The following is a 22,958-nucleotide window of genomic DNA, read 5'->3' as shown; positions in this document are numbered from 1 at the left end:
CAGGTTCGAACCCTACCTCGGGCATTGATGTGTGTGATGTCCTTAGGATAGTTAGGTTTAAGTAGTTCTAAGTTCTAGGGGACTGATGACCTCAGAAGTTAAGTCCCATAGTGCTCAGAGCCATTTGAACCACACGCTGGCAGAAGACGCTGGAGGAAACTGACAACATGAATCCTTAAGGGCTGTGCATAAATCCGTAAAATTACTAGGGGGTGGAAATCTCTTCTGAACAGCACGTTGCAAGGCAGTCCAGATATTTAGGGAGTTTGGTGGCCAACGCAAGTGTTTAAACTGAGAAGATTGTTCCTGGGACCACTCTGCAGCAATTCTGGACGTGTGGGGTGTCGCATTGTCCTGCTGGAATTGCCCATGTTCGTAGGAATACACAATTGACATGAATGGATGCAGGTGGTCAGACAGGATGCTTACGTGCGCTTCAGCTGTCAGAGTCGTATCTAGTCGTATCCGGAGTCCCACATGACTTCAACTGCACACGGTCCAGACCATTACATAGCCTCCACCAGCTTCAACTGTCCCCTGCTGACATACAGGTTCCATGGATTCACGAGGTTGTCTCCATAGCCATACACGTCCATCCGCTCGATACAATTCCAAACGGTACTCGTCCGTACAGGCCTCATGTTTCCAGTCACCAACGATCCACTGTCGGTGTTGACGGGCCAGGCGAGGCGTAAAGGTTTGTGTCGTGTGGTGATCAAGGGTACACGAGTGGGTCTTCGGCTCCGTAAGCCCATATCGATGATGTTCCGTTGAATGGTTCGCATGCTGACACTTGTTGATGGGCCAGCATTAAAATCTGCAGCAAGATACGGAAGGGTTGCGCTTCTGTCACGTTGAACGATTCTCTTCAGTCGGCGTTGGTACTGTTCTTGCGGGATCTTTTTCAGGCGGCAGCGATGTCGGAGATTTGATGTTTTACCGGATTCCAGATATACACGGTACACTCGTGAAATGGTCATCCGGGAAAATCCCCACTTCATCGCTACCTCGGAGATGCTGTGTACCATCGCTCATGCCCCAACTATAACGCGACCTTCAAACTCACTTAAATCTTGATATCCTGCCAAAGCAACAGTAACCGACCTAGGGACCAATGACCGTAGCACCAACCAGTAACCGACCTAGTAACTGCGCCAGACACTTGTTGTCTTATACAGGCGTTGCCGACCGCAGCGCCTATTCTGCCTTTTTGCATATCTCTGCATTTGAATACGCAAGCCTATATCAGTTTCTTTGGCGCTTCACTGTATGTTATGGGAAATATTTCAGATCCTGTCATATTAAATGACAAATGTGTCATTGCTATGTAAGAGCATAATGTAAGTAGACTTATATTACTGCTATATATGTACAGTTATCATTTTGTAGAAATATATGTACATACAATCGTTTGTTCCTGTGTATCAAATGCCACTGGTGATGTGTTATTAACCCGAAAAACCGATTTTGGCAAATAAAATAGTTCTAATGCACATCATGGTCTATTGAAGACGTCTTTCTATAAACTTTGTTTCCTCTTTATTAGACGTGACGTATCTCTTATTTGGCTAAGAAATTACGAGTTCCGCGTTAAGACGGCAAACCACTTCAAGATCAAACCAGACAGGTGTTGTAACTACTCCGAAAATAGTGCAACGTCGTCGTGCAACTGCGATTCTACCTGGATAAATTGCTACAGTTGCATTAAAAAGAAAAGGAAAAAACGTCGATATCTATTTCTCTGTAATTAAACTAAACTCTGCCCGAACTGGTCATAAAGCCCCAACGGTACCGGCCGGTCGCCGTGTCATCCTCGGCCAACAGGCCTCACTGTATGCGGATATGCAGGACCATGTGGTCAGCACGCAGCTCTCCAGATTAAGAGACCCGAACCGCTACTTCTCATTCAAGTACCCCCTCAATTGGCCTCGAAAGGGCTGAGTGGACCCCGCTTGCCAACAGCGTTCGGTAGACCGGATGGTCACCCATCCAAGTGCTAGCCCAGCTCGACAGCGCTTAACTTCGGTGATGTGAGGGGAAGCGGTGCTACCACTGACTCGTGTGTAAGTAATTAGCAATGAAATTACGCTAAGTGCCGCTTAGTGAGTGCTTCCTCACAGTTCACCCAGTGGAAACGATATTACGACATTGTAAACGGCTTCGGAAGCAGGTGAGGTGCAGAGCTTAGCCTAATCGCCCACGTGTGTGCTCCAGAGCTGAGCGACGCAGCACACAGGGAGCCGCGCTGCGGCCGAGCGCTCACCTCGCAGTCGTCCGCCAGGTAGTCGTAGGTGGTGGTGAACTCCCCCGTGTAGGCCGTCTCGTTGGCAGCCTCGTCCAAGATCAGCGACACGTTCACCAGCATCCCCGGGTATTCCCCGTCGTCGCAGGCGCCAAAGTCCACGGCCTTCATAGCGTACGGGCCCTGCCGGGCACAAACAATACATTGCGAGGGGTCTTCAGGCACTCGTGTCGACACAACGAATGTTGTCCTGAAACCAAGTGCTGACAAAACGATACGTTGGTGCTTCATCTGCACTAATATATAGGATGATTTCTGCACCATGTACAAGCTCTACGGGTTGAGTGACGAGAGGATACAGACCAGAAAAGGTCTGATTAACTTATACCCGGAAGTGTATGGATTGTATGCTAGAGGCCATTTATTCAACCGTACGAGGGTCGTTCAATAAATAATGCCCTACATTTCTTTTCTCACAACATATTTGTTGTTAAGAGTCAGAATTTGGTGACACTAACACAGTGATTATAATTAAACTTTCAAAACGCGGTAGAAATAACACCTCTGGTCACAATTACGTCAATTTGCAACGGAATATTATCGGAAAAGGAGCAAAACGTACGGCAGAAGAAGAAAAATTGTGTGAAGATTGATCAGTAGATGGCGCTGTATGTGTCAGAATACGTAAATGAAAACACCTGCCATGCGCACGACCCAGTGAAGTTGGTATAAACACGCCGGGTACACGGCTTTTCCTCCTTCCGCATCTGCAACGTTCGCCGTGACTGTCTCAGTGCAGGATCGCGCTCTACTTGTAAAGCTGCATTACAAGAACGATGGCTGTGCACGCGTCGCTCTGCAGAAGCCACAGCAGTGCGGGAGGAGGCGAGTGGTGGAGTGCAAACGTGTGGTGCACGGAGAACTGCCAGAACGTTGGGCGTACCCGTGAGCACGGCGCGTAAAATCCTACGAAACATTCTTCCTTGCTATCCATTCAGAATTTCCCACGTGCCCGAGTTGCTTCCTGTTGACCTGCCAGCAAGAGAGACCTTTGCTTTAGAATTTCTTGCTCGCACGGAAGTGGGCAATGATTGACCGTGGAAGATTTTGTGGACAGACGAAGCCCACTTTCATCAGACAGGACATGTCAGTACACAGAATTGTCGAATATGGGCAACGGAAAATCCACACGCAAACCAACCAGTACCACTTCATGCTGAAAAGGTCTCTGTGTGGTGCGGGTTTACGGCATCGGTTTTTCATAGGGCCATAATTTTTGGAAGAGACAGGTGCTTCCGGTCCTGTTACCTGTACCGTCACTGCTAAGCACTACGCGTGTCTTTCGCGCAACCACTTCATACCAGCTCTCCAACAGCGTGGATCTGTGGACGAAATCATTTTTATACAAGATGGCGCACCTCCGCACACTGAAAATCCAATTAAGCAGCTGCTGAAGCGCCATTTCGGAAATGCTAGAATTATCAGCCGCCATTTCCTTACAGCCTGGCCGTCTCTATCACCTGATCTTGATCCGTGTGACTTCTGGGTGTGGGGCTGTCTGAAAGATGTTGCGTTCAGTGTTCCGACTGCAAACTTAGCTACATTTACGAGACACATTGCGCAACACATTCTGAACGTGACCCCGGAAACACTTTGAAGAGCTGTGGAACATGCTGTTTCTCGATTTCAACTGAAACGGTGGACAGCATATTGAACACGTTTTGCACCAGTCACAAGGAAATTAATAATCCGATTTCATTATGATTGGTGCTGTTTATGCGGTTATTGTCCTCAGGACAATTAAAAACTGATTTTTCCCAATCCATGTGATATGACCTTGCCTTGGTGGATGGGCTTACGTAATGAACAGTATGACACCTATACACCCATGCACATTGAGCAGTACAGATTGTTTGACGTCAAACGTACACCTAACGCTTTGTTGTATGATTCATTTGTAGTCAACCTCTATTAAACAATGACTCTTACAGCGCCATCTATTGCTACATTCTGTAACTATTTATTTTTCTTCTACGATGGATTTTCCCCCTTCTCCGTTAATATTCCGTTGCAATTTGATTTTATTCTGAGCAGTGGTGTTATTTCTGCAGCGGTTTGAAAGTTTAACTTTAATTATAGTCATCCTGTACATGAACTTGTCTTGTCCAAGTCCTACTTATCTACATAGTATCCATCACGTTCTATGGCTGCAAGCCATCGTTGTGGAAGAGCATGTATTCCCTGCTATTAAAAGCCCTTGTCCTGTACGAGTAGCCATGTTTTCACTGCATGACTGACACTCTCGTCATCTTCATAGTGTGTTCCCCATACAGAGTCTTTAGGCGGCCCAAAGAGATGCAAGTCCGAGGGTGCAAGGTCTGGACTGTAGGGTGGATGACGCAATGATTTCCAACCCAATGGGGCGATGTGTTCCCGGGTTCTCACACTTGTGTGTGGGCATGCATTATCGTGTTGGAGCAAGGTTTATACTGGATTCTTGTCCGATCGAACACATCCGAAACGGTTCTGGAATTTATTCGAAGTCTTCACGTCCGCCTCTGAATTGATGGTTAACCGTCTTGGAATCACATCCACGAGAATAACATCATCAAAATCTAAGAAGACTGTCACCATGACTCTTCTAGCAATGATGGTTGTCTTGATTTTTCTTTTTTGTGGTGAATGAAGACGATGGCACTCCATGGACTGCCTTTTTGTTTCCGGCGCAAAGTGGTGCATCCAGCTTTCGTCCCCTGTAACGATCCATGACAGAAGTGTGTCTCCGTCGGTTTCTAAACGTTCCTACAATTCAGATGAAATGGTCTTTCTTTGAATCTTGTGGCCCGCTGTGAGCATTCGTGGAACCCTTCGTGAGCACCTCTTTGACTATCTGAGAGTCTCCATCATTGCAGACGCACTTCCAATGCTGACCGACAACTGTAGAGCCAGTCGTAGAGTTGTGATGCGTCGGTTGGCACGAATAATGGCATCCGCATGATTCAGCATGTCTTGATCAGTGGCTGCTACAGGACGTCCCGAGCGGGGCTGATCGTGGAGCTCTGTTTCTGCATTTCCCGAGGCTCTAACTTTCTTTACCCATCACCCAACTGTACTCCTATGAACTGCAGCATCGCCAAACACTGCAAACAAATGTTTATGGATGTTCACCACGGTTTCTGTTTCTGCACACAAGAATTCAATAACAGCACGTTGCTTGTAACGTGGGTTGTATGTAGAAGCCATTTTGACGCTGTACTACGGCTCTGCCACTTGCCAGAACGGTTCGAAACCTCCCGGCGCAGGGAACAAACATCAAATGTGAAGCACCCACTAGGACGTTTGTCTGTGTATTTTAAAAATTTTAAAGAAATGTGGGACGTTAGTTACTGAACTACACTCGTACATTGTTGCAGAGACTGCGGTATAATACGCGCTGTCGCATGTAGCCACAGTTACAAAATGTGTTGGAAACGTTTCCCATGTGCCTCATCTCATCCGTGTACGCGCTATAGCGTGCTCTGTGTGACACGCGGACAGTGTCACGGGCAGCACGGATACACTGTTCCAGTGTCTCCACATCTGGAGTGGGCTTTGCCTACATGATGCTACTGAGATGACCCCCTAACCAGAAATCGCACGGGTTGAGGTCCGGTGAACGAGCAGGCCATGCGACTGGAACCCCCCCCCCTCCCTCCCCCACCTCGCCCCCATGTGACCCACCAACAAGAGAGGACAAGACTGAGACGCGTCCGGGCATTGGCGGCGATGTTAGCTGGAGCATCTGCAAGTAGTAGCCGTATAATCCTTCGAATCATCAACGGCACTTCTTCCAGCAGGGGGGATAAAGTCAGCCACAAGAAGTTCCGGCCTGTTATGTGTCTTGGAAGGAAGATCGATCCCAAAATACGGTCGCCAGTTATTCCAGCCCACACATTCCGGCTGCACCGATGCTGGTCATTCGCTGTCACCATACCCTGCAGGTTCTGCATAATATGCCACAGATGACTGTCTGGAAAGTTGATGATGCCACTCTACGTAAAGGTGGCCTCATCTGTGAATAGGATGGATGACACAAATCCCAGAATCGTGGTTGCCAGTCGGAGAAACCAGTGACAAAGCTGATCCCGATGTGGAAAGTCTGTCGCCAGTAAGCCCTGCACACGCTGTGACAGGGTAGCAACAGTTGTCGTCTAGAATGTCCCACACGGTCGTCTGACGCACCCTGTACTGGGGGGAGGGCAACTTTATGGTACAGACACGGTAGTCGCCTTCCACAGTGTTAGTCACATTTTCGTCCAAGTCTGGTGTCCAAACATTTGGGGTACGTCCTTCATGATTTCTAGCTTCCTGAAACGACCCTGTCTCAGACAAACGGTGAAACACTGTTGCAAACATTGAGAGCTGTGCCAGAATGAGGTTTTCGCTCTGCAGCGGACTGTGCGCTGATATGAAACTTCCTGGCAGATTAAAGCTGTGTGCCGGACCGAGACTCGAACTCGGGACCTTTTCCTTTCGCGGGCAAGTGCTCTACCAACGTAGCTACCCAAGCACGACTCACGCCCCGTCCTCACAGCTTTACTTCTGCCAGTTTCATTGAGAGCTGTGGTTGTTGGCAGGAACAGATCTGATACAACGTTACTTCCAGCAGCCCGTTGCTATTTGCCTTTCCGTAAGTAGACACCATGTCGGCAAGCTCTCGATTCGAATATAGGAGCATTGTGAATGACGCTCCATCACGTCCACTACAAGGTGAATCAGCAAGAGAAGTAAATCGGACATAACGTTACCAATTACTGTGGCTTGAGAGGGCGCTAGGGCATGACATCCGAGGAACAGTACCACCCTCTAGGAGGAAACCACGCGTACTGTGGCTGCATGCTACAGTGCGTATTAGACCGCATTCTCTGTAACAAAATAAGTGACCTCTAGCATGGAAACCATGCCTTTCCGTACATAAGTCCGTTAGACTGTTTTTGTTTCGTATCCTCTCATCGATCGATCCCTAGAGTTTGCACATGGTGGTAAAAATCACCCTATATAAAGGAGAAACGTTATTTAACATTGTTCCCAAAAATCTCTAACAATTTACGTCAAATTTTTACACAAGGCTCTTATAAGCGATTGGAAGAACATAGGCTACACATTTTCTTAAACAACAATGCACATATTTTTCTGTTAAAACCGAGTCCGAGAAAGACAGTGCTGTTCTGTGTTATGAAAAGTGTGGCTTCGACTTCTTTCTCCCAGATGGCTTTTGTTACGATAGCAGAACTTTTAAACCATTACACAAAATTTTTATGCCTCAAATATTGTTTCTCAGGGAATATAACTTTAAACAATACATGTCTACCGAACATAGTGCTGTTTTGTTTTCTTCCTCGAAGTCGGATTTCACATAAACTTGTATGATCAGAAATTTGTATTTCTACCTTATAGGCTAGTGATTAGAATACTGTTATGCAGTGTGAATCATCCTAAACTTTGTAATGCTATTTGTCCATGGATTAAGACTGCGATTTAATGTCACTGAAGATGCTCCCCTCACATATCAAGCAGCTGTAGAGGTCTCTCTTGTACCCCAGATACCAATCATCGTAACCGATCTCTCCATTCATTTTAAGTCAATCAACATTTATTTTGCAATAAGAGAGAATGCTCACGGTCTGGCATACAAGTACGTTGGAACGGATCTACGATCAGAGTGTTTGTATCGTCGTGAACTGTATGTACCGTTTCACTGACACTTGGCACACAGTAGCACAGAAACTAAAATTTTACTCTGTAGTATCAGGGCATAGGCTACAACAACTATTGTACAAACAACAGTACGTAAGTATACAGGATCAAGCGAAATTCGCGCACTCGGGCTTCGCGGCCCACCACATGTACAGCAACTACCTCTGTCAACACACACATCCAGCGCTGTACGGTTGGTGCTTCTGGAGGCGAACCACGGCCGAGTTCTACCGGCGGTGCCTGAAAGGCGCACTCGACGCACCAGCAGACGACCAGCAGTACCTGCCGCGACTAAGGATAACCGAGGCGAAACTCCTTCAAATAAGGAAACAACAAATGAGAGGCGTCCTCGCCAGAAGCAAGGCGTATGGCGAGGTGGATGAAGAGCCGCTCGCCGTGCACCACCTAAACAGGGAAAGGGAGAGAGCCGCAGGAAAGTGCGTAAGTGAGCCGCAGGACAAGCAGGGGCAGACGCTCAAGACGGAAACGGAATTAACAAAACAAATCGAAGGCTATTTCCGAGACATGTTCCATCGAGAAGCGACAGACGACGCAGCGACTGCTGGAATTCTGCAGCAGACGAGGAGCGTGCTGACAGGCGCTGACAGGGCGCTGCTGACAGAGAATGTCGACGAGGACGACGTCAGAGAGACTATGGAGACCAGCGCCAGAGCAACAGCACCGGCCGCCGACGGCATCCCGCTCCAGTTCTGCCCCTCGTACTGGGACGTACCAGGAGTGCAGTTCACGGAGATGGTGAACGAGATACTCGATGGGGCGCAAATTCCACCTGGGCTGGCCGAAGGTACCGTAACCCCCATCCCTAAGAGGAGAGCCGCCCGCCGAATTGAAGAGTTTCGCCCGATTACGCTCCTCAACGCCGACTATAAAATAATAGCGAAATACATCGCAAACAACCTGAAATCGGCGATGGAAATGGAAATGAGCGTTTGGCGTCATTGGCCGGGAGGCCCCTCGCGGGGCAAGTCCGGCCGCCATATCGCAGGTCTTATTACATTCGGCGCCACATTGGGCGACCTGCACGCCGGATGGGGATGAAATGATGATGAACACAACACAACACCCAGTCCCTGAGCGGAGAAAATCTCCGACCCAGCCGGGAATCGAACCCGGGCCCAGAGGACGGCAATCCGTCACGCTGACCACTCAGCTACTGGGGCGGACATCGGCGATGAGGAAAGTCATGACTCCGTGGCAAACATATGCGGTAACAGGGAAAATATATATTTGACGCCACATGCACCTACAGGGACATAATAGCACAGGCAGCCACCACCAGAAGCGCAGGTGCCATAATTCCGGTGGGCTTCAACAAGGCCTTCGACAGGATCGATCACAAATACCTCTTAGACTCACTAAAGAGACTCGGGTTTGGGCAAAAATTCATCACAATCATCCAAAAAGTACTAAGTACTGGGAGATCGACAGTAATAATCAATAGTTGGAAAACAAAACAGATAAAACTGGACACATCCGTGAGGCAAGACTCTCCATTGTCAATGGCTCTATTCGCTACAGCACTGGACCCGGTGCTGCGGAAAATCACAAATGACATCAGAGGATTCTCCGTAGAAGACAAAGCAATAGCATGTATAGCCTACGCTGACGACCTAGGCATCTTTATTGAAGATCAGGAAGATATTGGCAGAGTAGAAACCATCATGAACACATTCCAAAAAGCGTCAGGCGCCCAAACCAACAAACAGTGCTACTGCCGATAGGGAATCAACGACTCAAAGCAGACAGGCAGTGGTACAAAATAGTATGGTACCTGGCGCAAATCTTGAGCATCCCGGCCGAAATTGCGCGAGCACTTAGGAGCGCAGTGTACTACCTGTTGTGGCGCCGAAATACACTCCTGGAAATGGAAAAAAGAACACATTGACACCGGTGTGTCAGACCCACCATACTTGCTTCGGACACTGCGAGAGGGCTGTACAAGCAATGATCACACGCACGGCACAGCGGACACACCAGGAACCGCGGTGTTGGCCGTCGAATGGCGCTAGCTGCGCAGCATTTGTGCACCGCCGCCGTCAGTGTCAGCCAGTTTGCCGTGGCATACGGAGCTCCATCGCAGTCTTTAACACTGGTAGCATGCCGCGACAGCGTGGACGTGAACCGTATGTGCAGTTGACGGACTTTGAGCGAGGGCGTACAGTGGGCATGCGGGAGGCCGGGTGGACGTACCGCCGAATTGCTCAACACGTGGGGCGTGAGGTCTCCACAGTACATCGATGTTGTCGCCAGTGGTCGGCGGAAGGTGCACGTGCCCGTCGACCTGGGACCGGACCGCAGCGACGCACGGATGCACGCCAAGACCGTAGGATCCTACGCAGTGCCGTAGGGGACCGCACCGCCACTTCCCAGCAAATTAGGGACACTGTTGCTCCTGGGGTATCGGCGAGGACCAATCGCAACCGTCTCCATGAAGCTGGGCTACGGTCCCGCACACCGTTAGGCCGTCTTCCGCTCACGCCCCAACATCGTGCAGCCCGCCTCCAGTGGTGTCGCGACAGGCGTGAATGGAGGGACGAATGGAGACGTGTCGTCTTCAGCGATGAGAGTCGCTTCTGCCTTGGTGCCAATGATGGTCTTATGCGTGTTTGGCGCCGTGCAGGTGAACGCCACAATCAGGACTGCATACGACCGAGGCACACAGGGCCAACACCCGGCATCATGGTGTGGGGAGCGATCTCCTACACTGGCCGTACACCACTGGTGATCGTCGAGGGGACACTGAATAGTGCACGGTACATCCAAACCGTCATCGAACCCATCGTTCTACCATTCCTAGACCGGCAAGGGAACTTGCTGTTCCAGCAGGACAATGCACATCCGCATGTATCCCGTGCCACCCAACGTGCTCTAGAAGGTGTTAGTCAACTACCCTGGCCAGCAAGATCTCCGGATCTGTCCCCCATTGAGCATGTTTGGGACTGGATGAAGCGTCGTCTCACGCGGTCTGCACGTCCAGCACGAACGCTGGTCCAACTGAGGCGCCAGGTGGAAATGGCATGGCAAGCCGTTCCACAGGACTACATCCAGCATCTCTACCATCGTCTCCACGGGAGAATAGCAACCTGCATTGCTGCGAAAGGTGGATATACACTGTACTAGTGCCGACGTTGTGCATGCTCTGTTGCCTGTTTCTATGTGCCTGAGGTTCTGTCAGTGTGATCATGTGATGTATCTGACCCCAGGAATGTGTCAATAAAGTTTCCCCTTCCTGGGACAATGAATTCACGGTGTTCTTATTTCAATTTCCAGGAGTGTATATTCAAAGTGGCGCAAGCAACGTGCTCGCTGCCAACGAAAGAATGGGGCTAGGTCTAGTTGATATAAAGACCAAATGTGCAGCCCTTCTACTGAAACGAAAGCTCGCCATCCAGGACAATAACCCTGACAGCGTCACAGCCAACATCATTGGAGGATACAAGCCCGCATCAGGAGAAGCGCCGGTCGATACGCGGCACATTCCCTCCAGAATGCGACACGTCAGGCTGCACTACGCCTACAAAAGTTACGTTCTGGACACCGTGGCGAACCCCAGCCACAGAACAGCCAAGAGAATATGCTGGGCCCTCAGGGGGAAGCCGGCAAAATGCAAAACCGAACACAAACTCCCGCAATACAATTGGAAACAAATATGGGAAACGTTTCGGAAAACGTGTCGCCTAAAAATGCGAAGAAGACATGGTACAAAATAGTGAACAGAACGGTACCAACCAGCCAAAGACTGGCGGAGATAAAACTCGTCGCAAGTGACAAGTGCGACGAATGTGCCACGACCGACAGCCTCGAGCACCGATTCACCTGCGGGAACGCCGCCGACATAATGGGAAGCGTGCCAGCAGACGGTGGCCCACGTCGGCAGAACAGCGCCGGGAAGCACCACAGTGGAGGCGATCACCGCCCCAGGCTGCAACCCACTTCCACGACCCAAGCGACTGGCGGCTCTCTGGATCCTCGCCATGACAGCACACGCCGTCGCAGCTGGCCTTCCTGGTGGACCTCTGGGAGGAGAACGAGACGTCCCAGCAGCACAGGCGCTACCGCGAGAACTGCACAAACTTGCTGCAGATTCGACTGCAGACAGCGACCGCCAGAGTCCTCCCCAGCCTGTGACCCTCAGCACCGCCACCAGCCACCTCACCTCACCACACTCACCACGAGAAGAACGCGTGCACTGACAGTGATTGAGTGCAACAGAAAAGATAAAGTGCTTTCTCCTCTCGCCTCAAATACTGAAGTATAGTAGTATAAATTCTTTCTTCTTAGTGAAATCAGTGATACAAAGTGCTTCTCACCAAACGTCTGTCATGCTCGCAGTCAAATCAGTGTCAAACGTATGCCCAGTAGCACTAACAGTGATTTTTTTCCTCATTATTTGCACTATATTGTCTAGGATACAGGCATTACTTAGTGGAACGTGCCAACTACTCATAATTTTTTTGAATGATTTCCTGTACTATGTGCCCTATAAAATTTATATTGTTTACTCACACTTTCCGTTCTGCTTCTCTTATATAATATGACACAATTTCTTTCTTTCTTCTTCAATTTATATATAGTCTGTAGCACATGTAAAAAAAATTCCTTCCACTTCTGCTCCATCTATCATGCTGATGTTTTCCCTCATACTGTCTCACATAACAGTGCAAACTAGCGGAAGAGATCAAACGAGAATACACACTCTGAATGTGGCATCACAAGTGCATGACATACAGAAATTTGAACTCAAAATCAATGTGTCGATGCTACGTATAAATTATTATGCCTGTCCTGCAATGTTTTACCCAAACAAAAAAGACGACAAATGGCCATGTAAAATGGTTCAAGGAACAACAATAAGAGAAACACGAAAAAGGAAACATATATACAAACGAAAACCTATAAAATGACAGTAATGTTAACCAACTCTAGTAATAGGTTAATAGAATGAAATGTTTTATTTTATTTTAAATGTATGGTTACAAAAATTAAAAAGAAGGTGCCAGTGGATAGTGTTTTGGGTTAGCATGCTGAAGGTCGAGTGTTCGATCCTGGGTTCAAACATATGTTTTTTATTTGGTAAATGTAGTCCTGGTGGTACGGTATCTGGCAACTTAATTGTCAACAGCGATTGCAGCGGGTTCTCTGGAAAACATTTGCACTTACATACTACTGTACAATCGTAGAAATGGAAGATTGGTCAGCTTTGAAAGAAGCCTTTTCTACCTCGTGGGCTCGAATTTATTCGCACTACTTCATATACTAGATGCGAAACCTGTTTTCTCTGTACCTTCCTCTAGTGGTCACATTGATTAGCACCAACTATTATTCTTGCCTAGTTCAGGTCCATTACATTTCGTTAGGGCCTTACGTTACCAGTAGGACTAGCAACATGCTTTGCAGATAATGTCCAAACTCGGTTACTGTTTCTATGTGTTATCACCATGGTCTAATTAATTGTTTCAACTGTTTATTTCTTATTTGTCTAACCACGTATATGTTGAGTTCAGCAGTACAAAATGTTGTAAATTTAAGATACATATGACATAAGAAACGGTATATATTACAGTATGAAATGTCAGAATGAAATTATCAAATAAAAAAATGCGCCCCAACCCAGGGTTGAACCCCCAACCTCCTGCACGCTACCCAACACTCTGTGCACTGCACCTTTTCCCTGTTTTTCATTTTGTTCGTTGTTGCTCGTTGTGTTTGGTCGTTTCGGAAATCACATGACATCGGTTCAAATTCGTTGTTGGGCCCTTCATTCTGTTTTTTTTTCATTACAGAGGCAAACCAGCTCTCTGACCGAACACACTGAACTACTGTGCCGGCACACGAAGTGCTCAGCACACGTAACATTTGCTGTTAGAGGTAATTAGTAGACATGTGGCTATAGTGTTGCCAGATTGCCACTCTTTAACGTCCTTTTTCTGCCGGATGTACTCCCCGGTCGAAATTTTGTGAGAGACTTTTTTATCCCTGGTATGTGAGGAGTCGCGCTGCAAAGGATCACCCTTTATAATAGAATAGATGTGCTGTATAAATGGGCTCTTTTGCTCTCCTCATTGTGGTCGGTTTAGGTAAGACAGCAAGGCATTTTTAAATAATCAGACAAGTTTTTAACATGATCAGTTTATTTTGCCCTTTCATGAATCAGTAGTTAAGAGAACTACTTCATACTGTTACTTACCACGCAGTGTCCAAACAAACGAGAAATTTGGTATATTCTGCAGTTTTGTAATTGTTTTCTGTAGAAGAATTTACAACAAACTTAAAAACAAAATCCAAAACCTAAAACAAATGAGTCTGTTACTTTCGTATTATATATGAGTTACTACACTTTAGAGCGCCATGCCTCCAAAGAGATCGAAGTAGCAAATTTGGCTGCAAACAAAATTTCCGGAGTAGGATGCATATCCAGTTCCAACGTATATTTAGCGACTGCGAAGCACTGCCGAGTTAGCTAGTCTTTAATGTAACAGTAATTCACCAAAATGTTTTCCTAATAAAGGATGTACCAAAATTCAACGAAAAGAATTCAGAGATAGGAAATTAAGTAGAACGTCGAAATGTTTCACGAGTCATTTGGGCAGTAACAAAAATCTACGGTAAAAATTGCAGCACACATCCCTCATACGTAGACGAAGAAATCATGTTATATCAAAATGGGTCTTGGATCGCTTTGTTTGCATGTTAGCTCTGATTTTCACCAACTCGTTAATGACGGGAAACACACAAGAGCAGAACATTAGAATCATGGGGGACGTGCACTCTTGGCGGCGTCTGATTACGTAGTGCACCGCCAGTGTTTTGTTTTACACGTCCCTGTTGCCACGCGACGTACGTCATTGCTTGTTTTCCGTTAACATCAACTTTTCCTGTTTTCAGTACGACCGTTGCCGGCACACAGGTTACTACGTAGAGTTAATCACAGTCGGCCGCTGTGGCCGAGTGGCTCTAGGTGCTTCAGTCTGGAACCGCGCTGCTGCTACAGTCGGAGGTTCGAATCCTGCCTCGGGCATGGATGTCCTTAGGTTAGTTAGATTCAAGTAGTTCTAAGTTTAGGGGACTGATAATGTCAGATGTCAAGTCCCATAGTGATTAGAGCCATTTCAACCATTTTTTTAAGTTAATGACGGACGTGGCTGGTGCAATGGCAGTGTACACAAGTTCAGAGATGGCAGATGCCCGTTTGATGTATGGATCAGCTGACGGCAATGGCGACCGTGCTCAGTGTTTGTACGGGAAGAGATTTCCGGGACGAAGGTGCCCCGACAGGTAAACGTTTGAAGCCCCTGATCGTCGACTCAGGGAGCGTGGGGCGTTCGGGCCTGGTACTCGCGACCGTGGGAGGCCTGGGAAGACGAGGGCACCGCAGTGGGAGGCGGCTGCTGGCGGCGACCCTAGCGTCAGAACAGGATCCTTGTTTCTATGTATTCGCAATACATTACATCTGTCTATGTTAAGGGTCAGTTCCCCTCCCTGCACCAAGTGCCTATCCGCTGTAGATCTTCCTCCATTTCGCTGCAATTTTGTAATGCTGCAACTTCATTGTATACTACAGCATGATCCGCGAAAAGCCGCATGCAACTTCCGACACTATCTACTAGGTCATTTATATGTTGTTTTTGTTGTGGTCTTCAGTCCTGAGACTGGTTTGATGCAGCTCTCCATGCTACTCTATCCTGTGCAAGCTTCTTCATCTCCCAGTACCTACTGCAACCTACATCCTTCTGAATCTGCTTAGTGTATTCATCTCTTGGACTCCCTCTACAATTTTTACCCTCCACACTGCCCTCCAATACTAAATTGGTGATCCCTTGATGCCTCAGAACATGTCCTACCAACCGATCCGTTCTTCTGCTCAAGTTGTGCCACAAACTTCTCCCCAATCCTATTCAATACTTCCTCATTAGTTGTGTGATCTACCCATCTAATCTTCAGCATTCTTCTGTAGCACCACATTTCGAAAGCTTCTATTCTCTTCTTGTCCAAACTATTTATCGTCCATGTTTCACTTCCATACATTGCTACACTCCATTCAAATACTTTCAGAAATGACTTCCTGACACTTAAATCTATACTCGATGTTAACAAATTTCTCTTCTTCAGAAACGCTTCCCTTGCCATTGCCAGTCTACATTTTATGTCCTCTCTACTTCGACCATCATCAGTTATTTTGCTCCCCAAATAGCAAAACTCCTTTACCAATCCAAGTGTCTCATCTCCTAATCTAATTCACTCAGCATCACCCGACTTAACTCGGTCATTTATATACATTGTGAAAAGCAATGGTCCCATAACACTCCCCTGTGGCACGCCAGAGGTTACTTTAACGTCTGTATACGTCTCTCCATTGAGAACAACATGCTGTGTTCTGTTTGATAAAAACTCTTCAATCCAGCCACACAGCTGGTCTGATATTCCGTAGGCTCCCCTGTGGCACCCCAGAGGTTACTTTAACGTCTGTAGACGTCTCTCCATTGATAACAACATGCTGTGTTCTGTTTGATAAAAACTCTTCAATCCAGCCACACAGCTAGTCTGATAGTCTTTCTGCTCTTACTTTGTTTATCAGGTGACAATGCGGAACTGTATCGAACGCCTTCCGGAAATCAAGGAAAATAGCATCTACCTGGGAGCCTGTATCTAATATTTTCTGGGTCTCATGAACAAATAAAGCTAGTTGGGTCTCACACGATCGCTGTTTCCGGAATCCATGTTGATTCCTACAGAGAAGGCTCTGGGTTTCTAGAAACGACATGATACGCGAGCAAAAAACATGTTCTAAAATTCTACAACAGGTCGATGTCAGAGATATAGGCCTATAGTTTTGCGCATCTGCTCGACGGCCCTTCTTGAAAACTGGAACTACCTGTGCTCTTTTCGAATCATATGGAACCTTCCGTTCCTCTAGAGACATGCGGTACACGGCTGTTCGAACTGGTATCCCGTTAGGTCCAGTGGACTTTCCTCTGTTGAGTGATTTCAGTTGCTTTTCTATTCCTTGGACACTTATTTCGATGTCAGCCATTTTTCTGTTCGTGCGAGGATTTAGAGAAGGAACTGCAGTGCGGTCTTCCTCTGTGAAACAGCTTTGGAAAGAGGTGTTTAGTATTTCAGCTTTACGCTTGTCATCCTCTGTTACAATGCCATCATCATCCCATAGTGTCTGGATATACTGTTTCGATCCACTTACTGATTTAACGTAAGACCAGAACTTCCTAGTATTTTCAGTCAAGTCGGTACATAGAATATTACTTTCGAATTCACTGAACGCTTCACGCATTGCCCTCCTTACGCTGACATCGTCTAGCTTCTGTTTGTCTGAGGTTTTGGCTGCGTTTAAACTTGCAGTGAAGCTCTCTTTGGTTCCGCAGTAGTTTACTAACTTTTTTGTTGAACCACGCTGGGTTTTTCCAGTCCCTCACAGTTTTACTCGGCACGTACCTGTCTAAAACGCATTTTACGATTGCCTTGAACTTTTTCCATAAACACTCAACATTGTCAGTGTCGGAACAGAAATTTTCGTTTTGATCTGTTAGGTAGTCTGATATCTGCTTCCTATTACTATTGCTAAACAGATAAACCTTCCTCCCTTTTATCTACATTCCTATTTACTTCCATATTCACGGATGCTGCAACGGCCGTATGATCACTGATTCCCTGTTCTGCGCTTACAGAGTCGAAAAGTTCGGGTCTGTTTGTTATCAGTAGGTAGAAGGTGTTATCTCCACGAGTCGGTTCTCTGTTTAATTGCTCGAGGTAATTTTCGGATAGTGCACTCAGTATAATGTCACTCGACGTGTATCTGTGCCATTCACAGCGTGTTCAGGCGCTATCAGCAGCTCATTTTCCCGCACAGGTACTCTCCTGCGATTGGTTTATTCAATAAATTGCAAACCCTAGTTTCAGTGTAACGGTGCTGTTCACAGATGAGGCATTTTTTCATCGAGATCAGACTGTAAATTTCCACAATGGGCACGTATGGACAGACGTCTGGCTTCACGAAACTGTTGAAGCAACTCGTCAACACAGATTTTCTGTCAGTGTTTGGGCTGACGTTGTTCGTGACTGTTTGGTAGGGTCTAAATTTCTTCCACCCAGGCTCAACGGACAAAGTTACCATAATTTCGCAGAGCATGTTGTACCTGATGTGTTAGGAGATGTGACTTTAGCTGTGCCACGAAACATGATGGAGCATCTCCTCATTTTAGTGTTGGTCGGCCTCTACATAACGTCTTTCGTTGGATATGTAGAGATGGATAGTTGCCTGGACTCCACGCTCTTCAGACCTTAAGCCCCATCGAATTTTATTTGTAGTGACATTTGAAAGCTATCGTATATGGAACCGCAGTAGAAGACGTTCAAGAGCCTCCATGCTCATATTATGGAAGACTGAAGGACCGTATGCAATATTCCAGCGGTACATCAGGGGGTCCGAGATTCACTATGACAATGCATCAGGGGCATATTGAACATCTCCTGTGAATTGCATGTAGTTTTGTCCATTTGTGTTTCCCGTATTAATAAGTAGTAATATGGAAACAAAGTGTTTCCAGACTCATGTTCAAAAAAAACAATTTCATCAGCTACATGTGAGGAATGTGTTGCGGCGTAACCACAAGCGCCGGCATTAGGATGAAGAATGCAGGAGCAGAGAAGCCAGTGAGAGGACGTCGAGCTCGCTGACTAGGACCGCACCACGACAGGAGCGGCCTCTACAAGAGGGGAATACAAGCGCCGCTCCTGCCAGCCTCGGCCGCGCAGTACCAGCACAGCAGCAGAGTCGTCACTCTAACTGTTGTACTGAGACAAGTGCCTCGTATCAATAGCTTACATGCACATTGTATAAAGCATGTAGCCCATCGTCTGCGACACATACAATACAGAGTTAAGTATTGTCAATCTTCTTTATTGTAATAAAAACTATTAATGTGATTTGCTTGAATTGTTGTACAAACCACAGCAGCACCCCGTCTCCAGGCCACAAGAGCCCCATCGGGGCCATCCGACCGCCGTGTCATCCTCAGCTGAGGATGCAGACAGGAGGGGCGTGTGGTCAGCACACCACTCTCCCGGCCGTTACGATGGTTTTCTGAGACCGGAGCCGCTGCTACTCGGTCGAGTAGCTCCTCAGTTGGCGTCACGAGGCTGAGTGCACCCCGAAAAATGGCAACAGCGCACGGCGGCCCGGCCGAGAGCGCTTAACTTCGGTGATCTGACGGGAACCGGCGTATCCACTGCGGCAAGGCCGTTGCCGAATTGTTGTATAGCAATCCGAGAAAGGAGCATCCTTTGGGCATCCTATAAGAGACGAGTTGGCAGGACAACACAGAATGTGTCCTGTGATTTGTGTTAAGCATTTTTGTTACACCCTGTACGATCCAATGCATAAAAACTTTTTCTCAATAGTGGTCGAAGATGAGTCTTTCTGCGAAGTCATTTGGACGCAATTAATTGGCTGAAATGCACTCCAGTTAGTCATTGGATGTTTTTTACCAGCCATCCGATTCCGCCGTCACCGCAGTAGAATGATCAAAGAAAGTGTATGCACGGTAGCGCAGAATATTATTCGGAACCGTATTTACTCTACAATGTACACATTCATTGTAGGTGGTATGGGCAGAGAGTCCTAGGAACTTCACTGCGCAATTAGAAGTTTACTTTTTCGGAACCCCATAAATGTTTCTGACTGCAATGTATATGCTTGAAATGTTGCTCAAAGGTGCCTACAATCTTCCTCTGTAGTGGTGCAGAAGTGGGCCGCCCTCCGAAGTCTCCTTCTGGCTCAACGACGTGTCCAACAGCGAGGTATCGACACGGGCGAAAGAACGGCCAGATCTCAGCAGAAGTTCACGTGACTTGTAAAGTGGGTTATGATGTCACACCGGTGCCCAACTCCACCACAACGCTTTCCAAAGCAGCCGTGGGCGTGTCACAAGATGAGAAAGACGACACAGCCCGTAAACACTTACGGCTCTCGGACTGACGTTGGGGTCGGGTGTGCCTTCGTCATCGACACCCGTGTCTTTCGATATCGGCTTCCGGCACTCTGCTCGGTATTTACAGCCGAGCTCTTCGGCCTGTATCGGGCCACGGAGTACATCTGACGACACAGACTTTTCAGTTGTGTCCTCTGCTCAGACTCTCTCAGCGCCCTTCAAAGTCTACGTGCGCTGTACACCAGCCATGCCTTAGCGCAGCAGGTCCAGGAAGAAATTCACTTGCTCACTCTTGGTGGAACCAGTGTGATGTCTATGTGGGTCGGTGGCCACATCGGTCTGCCAGCAAACGAGGCTGCTGGTGCTGCTGCCAAAGCTGCAGTCCTCGTACTTTACCTGAGCCGGCTAGTTCCTGTATTCCCTCCGATGATGGCTGTGTTGCCCCCTGTCAGGAGGTGGTGTCCCTTTGACATCGCCAATGGTCCTCCCTTCACGGGAATAAGCTCCGGCTTATTAAGCCTCTCCCAGCGGCTTCGACGGCCTTCTCTCGGCCCTCCCGCCGGGAGGAGGTCATTTTAACCAGGCTGCGTATTGGGCACTGACTTTTTAGCCATCGTCATTTGATAAGTGGCGCTACCCGACCACTTTGTACAAATTGTGCCCAAATTTTGAACGCCATTTCCTGACGGAATCCCCATTTTTTAAGCGTTTACGTTCCCGCTTCGGTTTGCCGTCTGAGTGATCGGCCGTTTTAGCCAATGACGCGCTGGCTGGCGACCGCGTTTTACTTTTTGTCTGCCAAAGCCATATGGCGAAGGCCACTTAATTTTTAGTTTTTCGACGTCCGTTTCTGTATGGTGTCTTTTTTAGCCCTTTCTCCACGTCGATGTTTTTAGCTGTCTTCTCTTATGTCAATTGTGACTGACATGTAGTCGTTTTATAACTCCTCTTTGTCTTCGTATTCTAAAGTTCTGACCTGAGCGCGTATGACCCCAGTTGGTTTTTACTCCCTAAAGCAATACAAAACCACAAAGCAAAACATTTCGCTCCCTCTTTTTGGGCCCCTGCGATTGAGGTCAGAAACGCGACGGCCGGCGTTGAAATCACGCGGTTTTCTTACGACCGACCCAGGGAAACATTTCAGACACGCTGCCGCTTAGAGTGGAAAGGGGAAAGCCTCAGGGGGGTAGCACAAAGGGCGTCAATGAATCCACCCCTTTCCCTGGGCCGTTGTTTTCTACACATTTCGCAGTCGAAAACGACAGCTAGATATTCTTGACTATCTCTGACAGTGCTGACGCACTCGGACGTTTCAATCCTTCTGTATGGACTCTGTAACGCTGCAGCTCCATTAAACTCAATCGCACCCCTTTTTTAGTGCAGTGCTGCCGCTATTTTCTCTCTTGTGTACAGGGTGGACCCACATTCGACGATATTCGAACGTGATCCGAAGCAGCCAAGGGCTTTCTATGCTAATGTTTGACACACCCCTCTGCTGTGGTCACACAGAGGTGCGACATTCGTACAGCTGAAGATAAAACGGTAAAGCATCCCTCGAAGACCCCGCAGTTTTCCAAAACCGTCGGTGGCACCTGCGCACATGTAGCGAAAATTTTAAAAATGCATCTTCATCGAGGAAATTTGTGAAGCAGCGTGAGGCGCCTACAGGTAGGCAACCGTTTGACACAGCTCTGAGTACAGTGGTAACACCGATCCCAGAAGTTAAGCGCTGTCGGGCTAGGCTAGCACTTGGATGGGTGACCATCCGGTCTGCCGAGCGCTGTTGGCAAGCAGGGTGCACTCAGCCCTTGTGAGGCAAACTGAGGAGCTACTTGACTGAGAAGTAGAGGCTCCAGTCTCGTAAACTGACATGCGGCCGGGAGGGCGGTGTGCTGCCCACGTGCCCCTCCGCATCTGCATTCAGTGACACCTGTGGACCGAGAATCACACGGCGGCCGGTCGGTACCGTTGGGCCCTCCAACGTCTGTTTGGACAGCGTTTCTCTCCAAAGGCTCATTTCTGATTATTCAATATATGTAGGCGGGCAGCTTTGAGTGTTTTACCGAAATAGTGGCTCTTGGAGGGACGCTCCGTCATTTTATTCTCACATGTGTCAATTTCATACCCCTCTATCATCACACCACAGGAAGGCGTGAACTGAAAAAAGGGTAGAATTGAAAAAGTATAACAACCCTCTGTTTCTTCAGATGACGTTCGAGTTTCGTTGAATCGTTTCCAACAGCCCTATTGGCTCCATCCGGGAAACGAGCAAAAATTACGGCGCTACCTCAGTCCGAAGGGGTGCGATCACGCCTTAGGAGATGCAGCTCCACAATGTTCATACAGAAGGACTAAAACGTCCGAGTGTGTCAGTAGCGTCGAAGTTTGTCGAGAATATCTAGCTGTCGTTTTCGACCGCGAAATGTGTGGGAATTAACGCCCCAAGGAAAGGGGTGGGTTCATTGTCGTTCTTTGTGCCACTCCCTGAGGTCTTTTCATTTCGTTTCTGAACGGCGGTGTGTCTGAAACGTTTTGCTCGGCCACTCTTTAGAAAATCGCGTGATTTCACCATTGGACGCCGCGGCTCTTACCTCCATCTCAGGCGCACCAAAAGAAGGTGTTAAATCGGGGTAAGACCGGCTGTGACGACCTTCCTATCGCGTGACGCTTCGACGGACAGAATTGTGGCGAAATTTTGTCCCAATGTGTCGTCATTAGCCCCCTTTACACGTCACAGGTCACACGAATATTCTAGAAAGGTAGTAGGAGTAATGCAGTTAATTACAGGCCCGTATCATTAACATCGATATGCAGCAGGATTTTGGAATGTATGTTGTGTTCGAGCAATGAATTACCGCGAAGAAAACAGTGTATTGACACATAGTCAATACGGATTTAGAAAACATCGTTCTTTTGAAACACAACCAGCTCTTTCGTCGCACGAAGTTTTGAGTGCTATTGACAAGGGATTTCAAACTGATTCCGTATTTCTGGATTTCCGGAAGGCTTTTGACACT

The 22,958-nt window shown here is 47.7% G+C and overlaps 1 protein-coding gene across 1 annotated transcript in view; it reads right to left on the bottom strand.

Moving 5' to 3' along the window:
- LOC124720346 overlaps positions 1–22,958 on the bottom strand; it is a 175,149-nt gene that overhangs the window by 117,666 nt on the left and 34,525 nt on the right. Inside the window, exon 2 of the mRNA XM_047245675.1 lies at positions 2,264–2,425. Coding sequence (XP_047101631.1) covers positions 2,264–2,425 — 162 coding nt within the window. The remainder of the gene's footprint in view (positions 1–2,263; positions 2,426–22,958) is intronic.

Source organism: Schistocerca piceifrons, chromosome 11 (genome assembly GCF_021461385.2).
Source record: "Schistocerca piceifrons isolate TAMUIC-IGC-003096 chromosome 11, iqSchPice1.1, whole genome shotgun sequence".
Lineage (NCBI taxonomy): Eukaryota > Metazoa > Arthropoda > Insecta > Orthoptera > Acrididae > Schistocerca > Schistocerca piceifrons.
The sequence above is the reverse complement of the archived record's forward strand: the minus strand, read 5'-3'. Positions and strand labels throughout refer to the sequence as shown.